Genomic DNA, 8,304 nt, shown 5'->3' with positions numbered 1-8,304 from the left:
TCTCCACCCACGGGTCTCCATTGCAATTTACTCATAAAAGCAACGTCATAATCGAAAGCTTGTACATTCTCTACATGCAGCACCAAACCCAAGCCTACATTATAACTACATTTTTTTTTTAATTTTTATTTCAAATATTTTTTAAATATTTTAAAATATATATAACTTTACTAATAATTTATTCCTTAATCATTAAGAAAAAAAAATTAAAATTTGAGGGACAAAATGATGAGGTCAACTAGATTAGAAAACTCTATACACAATATTTTTATCTCACTATATAAGATATATGACTTAATCTTAAATGTGTTTGTAAGTGTAGAAATATCAAGTTGTATTAAGAATAAGTCTAAAATCCCATTTCACAAAAAAAAAAAAATGATTATCAAAATATTTGTAAAATTTTGTTGTAAAAAAATATATTGATTATGAGAAATAAAAAATAAAATCAAATGTAATGTGATGAATCTTAAAGATGAATTAAGAAAAAAAGTATGAATTTAATTTTTTTAAAAAATTAATGTGATATATTTATTATTATTAAATGATTATTTATTAGATAATTATATATCATCTATTATCATAAATCTTATATAATGAGATAAAATACGAGGAGAATGTATAACATTACTCAATTCGGTAAAATACGCGACATCTAATAAATTTGTGAAAAAATACAAACGAAAAAGGGCGAGTCGGGTAGTAGGTACTATTCGGCCAGTTACAACAACAGATCGTTAGGGTCTTCCGAGCCCAGATTCAGAGAGAGAGGGTGATACTGAAGATCGATGAACTCCCAAACACTAGCGACGGTTGCGGAATCATCGGAAGCCATGCCAACCCCACCATCTAGCGACTACTCTATAGGCAGCACCATCACGAAAAACCTAGGTGAAACGATGCCGTGGGTCGAACACGCAGTCCAACAAGCCCAGCTCTACCAGAAGGCCGTCGAAGAGGCCATCGATTCCGCTGTGGAAGCCTCCAAGTCCCGTCTCTCCGAAATCCGGTCCACTTCCTCCGCCCATTTACACCAGACCATCGTAAATTTCCTCAACTCATCATCTCCTCTTTTCCTCTGGTTGGTTGGGGAGAAAATAAAGGAAAATAGAAAAAAAAAAAAAATAATAGCAAAGTTGCGGTTTTTACGATTCGGGCTAAGTTGGACCACGGAACACTGAAACATGTTACTTATGAAAAAGCTAATGTCTAGATTTTCCACCTCTTGGCAAAAACGTAAGTCGTGGGACAGAAGTATGTGTATATGTTCTAGAAATTTGTGACAATCTAATTCCTAAATATCCTAAATTTCGAGATAAAGTAAAAAGAACAAAATTATTGATTAGTTTCACGTGTTCTTCAATTCTAATAATAGAAAATTTGTGTTTATCAATTATCAAAAATGTATTATGTGTCATGGATTGATTTATTTTCCAATTATTTTGAGTTCAGATCAAATATAACAAAAAAAAAAAAAAAAGAAAAAAAGAAAAAGGAGAAGAAGATCCTGGTACCATCCGCAAGCAAACAAAGTATTAGGCGAAAACAAGAGATTACATAGCAAATTAGTAGTAGTTAACGTTTTCATGTATTATAAAGATGTAGACGTTATAGCAGCTGAAAATCTGGGTGTAGGGTTCTTTGCAAGATCTGAAGTCTGAGTATGCTTCTTACGAGGAAGTGTTTTTTGGAAAGATTAAAGGTTTGTATTTATTTCAGTCTTTTGTGGTGATTGTTCCATACAACCATCACTCTCATTATATTACGTTTTTAGTATTTGATGGCGTCTATTTTCGCTATGTTTATGCAGAGGGTGTTGTCATTGCAGCTTCACATCCTGTTATTACGAGTGGGGTTGGCTTGGGTTTAATCGTACTGCAAAGTACGGTTCAAAGTTCTACAGACCATTTTATTCTTTTTTGTTTAGATGTCGTCCATATTTCAGTAGCTAAGACAATTAATCTGTCAGATATTTCAGATTTCCCTCCTGTAGATGGACATGAAATTTCTGAGTTTTCCCACAATTATTTCAACTTCGGTTTGCCCAAGAACATTCACGAAGAAAGTCTTTAATTGCACCCAAATTCCAATGCTAAATATACTGACAGGCACATTAGAGTTAGATCCATTCTGAAGGGTTTAAACATTGTACTGAATGTGATCTAATGGTTATCGGCCAATTTCCTGCAGGGCCATGGCATTCTTTGTACTATAGAGCACGCTATAAGGCTATGCGCCTTTTTCTGAGTCAAGAGGTAAGCACAGCTGTGGCTACCAGCACATCTCAGTTGTCCAGTTGGAATCACAAATATTGCGAAAGTGAATGCTTATTTCCAATTCATGTGTAAATATAAAATATGTAATAAGGGTGTTTACCATGAAAATGAATTTTTCATACAGTGGCTTCAGCATTCACAATGCTATTATATTTTATGGTCATGACTCAACTCACATGGCATAACTTTTTATATAACCTGTATTACTACTTATCAAAAAAACTTTTTATATAACCTGTATTACTGCTTACTGTCTACTGTCGATTTGTCCAATGTTTGGTCAGCGATATTTCAATAAATGATCAATTGATTCTTTACTAGTTTACATTCATAATACTTTTTCACAAAAATCTTAATCCTCTCGATCAAATTATCCATAGTGCAAAAAAAGAAAGCAACTTTTCTGGTAACTTTAGCCCAAATACGTCTCCAGGGAGATGAAATCTCATGTGGGAATCTCAATGTCTCTTAAAAAAATGAAGCTCAAAATTTTCATTTTCTTTTAAGCTCTCAAATCAATATTCCAAGTTTCCAAGATTGGCTACCCCCTCTCCGGTAGAAGGCAAGAAGAACTCACTTGCTACAACTGTATTCCCATCAATCCTTGGCATTTGTTATTGAGAACATTAAGTTATTGCCCTATAAGTTAACCTATTGTGTATGCTGTTTGGAGATTTACCTCTGCCTTCATTTTTGGGTGCAGGCCATACTTTCCAGAGCTGATACTCGAGTAAAGGAGTTGCAGAAATCAATTGATAGTCTGAAAGCTGAAAGTGAAACATTGGAGGTAACCGTTTGATTTCTTGTCACTCCTTACTGATATGAGAAATTTAATATTAAAAATGTTTGAATATGAATTGATAAGAATTGAATATTTTGTGTTATGTCATGCATCTACTAGTTTTTAGGTCATACTCTCTCTGCCACCCTTTAAAGACAAGACTAGCCTGGTGTGTGCATTTTGTAACTGCATTGATGAGATAATTTATGCCGAGAAGGAAGGGCCATGCTTTTGTAAAAGGATATTGCTGGGAGTACCAAACAACTTCACACAACTGCCCTATGCTAAGCAGAACGTTTTAACATATTTACAAGTCTCCAATTATATAGAGTTTTGTAGACACAAGCTTTTTCACATCCTTTTAGTTATAGCATGGAAATCCCAAAAGTACGATGGGCTTGGCCCATTCTAAAGTTTGACCAGATACGGTTTGAATGCCTGGAAAATTGCATCCATATAAGCATTGAGCATCTTAAACCTTCAACATTTTAATAGGTATCTGCCGATGCCCAAACCACCCAACACAGACTAGAGATAGAGAGCAAACAGAGGCTCAAAGGTTTAAACCCACATAACGAAGAGTTTGGAGGATTTTATATAAGCATCATCTGCACAGATAGGAAAAAAATGACATTAAGACTTTGATGCCGGTTTGTTTGATGTAGTGCATATTGAGAGAAAGAAATGAGCAAAGCTTTAACGCATTGTAAGGATTACTGAAGACCTTGAGAATTTCCTCTCGCATACATCCTGTGTACTTGGGCTACGCCTATTCAGTTGATTCAATAGAATTTTATTTTACCTGTTAAAAAAAAAAAAAAAACCAATGGATGGCAGTTAAGCTATGTCTGCCAAATAGAAGCATCATCGGTTTAAGACATGAATATCTAGTCTAGTCAATGCTGGGCGTGTTCACTGGTAGAGCCTCCAAAAACAAAAAATAATCAAGAAACCTATCTTCAAGATCTGAACGCATTTGAGGTTTCATTTTTGATTATTTAAGCAGAGGTTGGTAATGACTCCGTTTAAATTAAGCTGATCTAGTCCAAAAACAAACTTAAATTAAGACAATCCGTCTTCAAAACACTTTGTAGGGTGCTCCTCTATTCTGTATTTTAGGAATTTATGAGCAGAATAAACAGTCTTATCATGGCTCCATAATGGCTATTATCTCAGACAACTATGGAAGGGGAGGAGTTTTGCAGAGAATGTTCCCCTAGCGTACACTTGGTGAATCATTTGGAGAAGAGGCATGTGAATGATTTAAACACCAATAAGTATTCTTTAAAATTGTAGAAGGCATTTTACTTATTAAAAAAAAAAAAAGAAAAAAGAAAAATTGTAGAAGCCATTTCAAACCAAAGATGAAGAGCTGATTGTGGTATTAGGTATTCATAAAGAATAGTCAATAGAATTAGCCAATTTGGACATTTCCTCTTTTTTTTTTTTCTTTGGTTGATATAATTTGTTGTTCATGTAGGCCTTAAAAAAACTGAATAGAAGGAAGCAGGTAGCTTTTGTGTTGCAAAGAAGAATCTGGAATACCATATGGGAGCTAAAGGAACACATATTAAGCAAAATTAACAAAGTAATAATTACGGGGGGAGAGGAGACTACTTATTCTTGGTTTGTGGATTTTCAACACAGAAATGTTTGACCTTCATGTGAATATGTTAGCTGGAAATTCTCATTTAACAAGGCATATTCGCTGGAATTCATTAGTTGCAACCAACCAAAAAGTAGATAGATGTTGGGTACTCTCTTGACATAATAAGGTAAGATTAATAGGTACAAAACTCCAATGGTTAACTATGCCCGATTGGGTTTTATTTATTTATTTTTTTAAATTGCATTTTGCTCTATTTTTTTTAATTTAATAAGGGATTTTATTCCAAGTAAATTGTTTTTTTTGTTTTAAATCGATAATCAAGACATTTTATTCATAATAATGGGCAAAGCTCAATTACACATGGAGTATATATGAGAGTTTTTTTTTTATAGGTGAGTATACATGAGAACTTTATTCCAATTAAATGGGTATAGCCCAAGTACACAGGATATATACAAGTGAGTACACCTAAATACAAGCTAAAGCAAAACAGTAATAAAATAAAACATTACAAATATTCCCATCCCTTACAAGATTCTTCACCCAAAAACTTAAATTGCTAAAGAAAAACTCCCTAAACTCCCCCATAGAATGTTCACAATCTTCAAAACACCTCACATTTCTTTCTAGTCATAAGCACCGAAACAAACACAAGGGAATCATCCTCCACACTGATGCACTGCCTCTACATTCCACTGAACCTTGGTAGCAAACCAAAAAATCCACCATGTCACCTAAGCAATGCCTACCCTTGCTAAGATCTCATTCCACAATATTGTCGCTTCCTCACAGTGAAGAAAAATATGGTTAACAGATTCACCAAGTGGTGAAGGCTTTTGTCTTGGGGCATCACTCTCTTCAAGGTCCAAGGTTCAACACCCCATGGGTGCAAACAATCATTTGGGGCCACACCCCCTGGTGAAAAGCCAGTGATTTAACTTGTTTTGTGTAGGGAAACTTTCGAGGGTGTGGTGCAAGGGACTGGGATTTACTTTGCATGGATGGGTCCAAAGGACTCTGCTTTGGAAAGGTTCCTTAACATAAATAAAAAACATATAAATAAATAAAACACCAATCAACCACAAATAAACCTCTTTTTCTCAAATTATCCGTGGTTAATATTTTTCCAAGAGACACCAACTAAGAGAAAAAGCAACCTTGCTAGGCACCTTTGCCCTCCAAATATGTTTCCAGGGATAGTCTTTAAGGCCCTGACTAATTCATGCCTTACAAAAAAATTTCACAGTAAATCTGGAGTTATTTGTTTGCATTTTGCTTTATTGACTGGTCGTTGATCATAACTAATCCATGCAATTACAAATGATGCAATTCATGGTGTATGATCACTGTTTTCAGAAGATGGCAGTAGATGGAGAAGAGGTACTGAAACGTGGAATAAAAAAACTCAGGTTTGCAGTTATAATGATTCAATGGATAGCAGTTTATGTAGTTTACCCCATTTTTCATCGCATAAGTTTCATTGCTATGTCCTGTTGAAACTTTCCTATTCCATTACAGACAAGCAGGAAAGCAGATTCAGGGTGTGATCCGCTCGGCTCATAAGATTGAAAGACAAGCTGGAGGTATGCAAATATGAACTGTAAATTGTTAGATTTAGCAAGTTAAAACCGTGGATGAAACAGTCTGCTTATGTTGTCTCCACATTGTCTTTGTTAGGATTAAAAGATATTCTTGGAGAACTTCCTAGAAGAGAAGCATCTTTGTTCCGGTCACAGGTAAGTTTTTCATTGAATTCTTTCACCATTACTTCCCAAAAAAGGAACCTTTCATCATTCCTCTCTTCTACAAATTAAAATTTTTGGAAGATAACAAATAGGAAACTTTGGTGGGACGCCTCCTTGCTTTGGCCTATTTTGATCTTGCAGCCTATGCGTTTTTTTTTTAACAACCCCCTGTGCTATGTTTATTAGAAATAGGACCCTCCATCCATCACTGTTAACTGAAACCACATGGACCAATCATAGAGTGCCACATGGTGAGTTATTTTTTAGAAAATAATGTTTTTTTAGAAAACAATAAATATATTTTTGTAATTAAAAACTGATTTTTAATTTTTAATTAAAAAACTAAGCCATGCATGGTGGCTGCCGCCACCTGTAGTGGCACCACAAGTGGCTGTTATTTTTTTAATAAATAGAAATAAAAATAATTTTTAATTATAATGATATATTTATTATTTTCTAAAAAAATATTTTAAAAAACTTATTAATACTACATACAGTGATGGATTATGCAAGCGGCACACTCCTTTTGAAAAAGAGTGGGGTCCATCATTAAAAAATTAATTTTTTTCATGTGAGTTCCATATCTACTCACTTTTTTAAAAAAGGAGCGCGGCACTTGAGTACTCTATAACTGCAAATATCTTTTATCTATTTCTAATAAATGCATAGAACATGCAGTTTATTGCTTAAAAAAATAGCACAAGGTGCTAGATCAAAATAGGTCAAATCACAGTGGGTGTTCCATTAAAATTTCCTAACAAATATTATGAAGTAAGACATCCTAGTTAAAACTAAATTCTCCAATGAATCGTTATGTGGGATACATTTTAACCATACAGAAACTCTTCCCATCTATCCCATGGCCTCAAAAAAACTAATTATAACTCCAAAACTTCTAAATCTACTTAAAAGTAAAAGAACTAGGAGTTATAATTGCTTCTCTGTAACTATTCTCTGCGTGCTTATGCTGTACTGTTTGGTTGGCAGGTTTCTAATCTTGCATCTGAGGCAAAACGAGAGAGGAAAGCTTTGACGAAGCAGGTCTCAAAAATAAGTGATTATGGAATCTCAGTTTGAGAATTCTACAGCTGCCATTCTATTGTTGCATGCATTTTACAGATGGAATAACCGTTATGTAACCTAAGAGAGAGGAGATATTTTCTGTCAGAAATAAATTCAATCCTAGGAACATTATTTTTTTCTTTCATTCTGTGTTTTGCGAAAGGGAAGGTATTTTTGTTTACAATCCCGATTCCCCCACATACGATTTTTGAAGAGGAGATACGTGCCCCACATTCGGATTACATTAGAGTTTAGAGTTGTACACAGTTCTGCTGCAGACATGTCCCAACAACAGAGCTCCAAAATTCAATCAATGTTTTTGATGTAAGTATTCTTATTGATTGTTTCCTCATTCCTAGCTTTACTTCTATAGTCGTTTCTTCAATATATCATCATCAGGTCCAATATTTGAAGGTTGGGGTTGTGATGAATACAGAGCATAAATTGTTGTGCAACACAATACTGAGCTTCCCAACACATTAAACATACTTCCCAAAAAAGTAGAGGCATTTTCTATCCAGGAGGCAGGAGCCATGAATTGGGGAAACGGTTTGCTTACCTTCCTGCCTTGCCTTTGGGTTACTATTACTTTATGGTTCATACCACATTGGGAACCAGATGAGTCCAAACCACATACCTTTCTTTCGATTTATACATTTCTATGATTTGTGGCTGTCTGGTGGTTGAAACTATAGTGCTACATTGTAATTAAAACAATTTGGAAGGTAAAAACTGGGGCATTCTCTAGTCTCTAGTCTCTATTACCGGTCAATATTTTCCTTAAACCCAAACTCAGAACTCTCTCGCTGGAAAGGGATTCGTTCTTGCTCC

General features: G+C 34.7%; 1 protein-coding gene across 3 annotated transcripts; it reads left to right on the top strand.

Moving 5' to 3' along the window:
- The first annotated feature begins 651 nt into the window (after positions 1 to 651).
- Positions 652 to 7,810, top strand: LOC122291922. Of its 3 annotated transcripts, none has more exons than XM_043099971.1 (9): positions 653 to 1,043; positions 1,636 to 1,702; positions 1,811 to 1,882; positions 2,191 to 2,255; positions 2,980 to 3,063; positions 6,026 to 6,075; positions 6,185 to 6,249; positions 6,344 to 6,402; positions 7,399 to 7,810. In XM_043099971.1, the coding sequence occupies exons 1-9, from the start codon at positions 789 to 791 to the stop codon at positions 7,486 to 7,488; spliced, it is 807 nt and encodes a 268-aa protein (XP_042955905.1). In that variant the 5' UTR covers positions 653 to 788; the 3' UTR covers positions 7,489 to 7,810. The 3 variants fall into 3 exon arrangements, with proteins under 3 accessions (XP_042955906.1, XP_042955905.1, XP_042955904.1); XM_043099970.1 differs by having other exon boundaries at positions 655 to 1,043; positions 6,023 to 6,075; XM_043099972.1 differs by lacking the exon at positions 1,811 to 1,882 and having other exon boundaries at positions 652 to 1,043; positions 6,023 to 6,075.
- Positions 7,811 to 8,304: the final 494 nt, after the last annotated feature.

This window comes from Carya illinoinensis, chromosome 13 (genome assembly GCF_018687715.1).
Source record: "Carya illinoinensis cultivar Pawnee chromosome 13, C.illinoinensisPawnee_v1, whole genome shotgun sequence".
NCBI lineage: Eukaryota > Viridiplantae > Streptophyta > Magnoliopsida > Fagales > Juglandaceae > Carya > Carya illinoinensis.
Note: the sequence above shows the minus strand (reverse complement) of the source record. Positions and strands in the feature narration are given on the sequence as shown.

Excerpts from the sequence above, each read along its gene's own strand:
- LOC122291922 (XM_043099970.1), top strand. The coding sequence starts at position 789 with ATGAACTCCCAAACACTAGCGACGGTTGCGGAATCATCGGAAGCCATG. Across the intron at positions 3,064-6,022 it reads CTGAAAGTGAAACATTGGAG|AAGATGGCAGTAGATGGAGA; the intron begins GTAACCGTTTGA and ends CACTGTTTTCAG. Across the intron at positions 6,250-6,343 it reads GATTGAAAGACAAGCTGGAG|GATTAAAAGATATTCTTGGA; the intron begins GTATGCAAATAT and ends TGTCTTTGTTAG.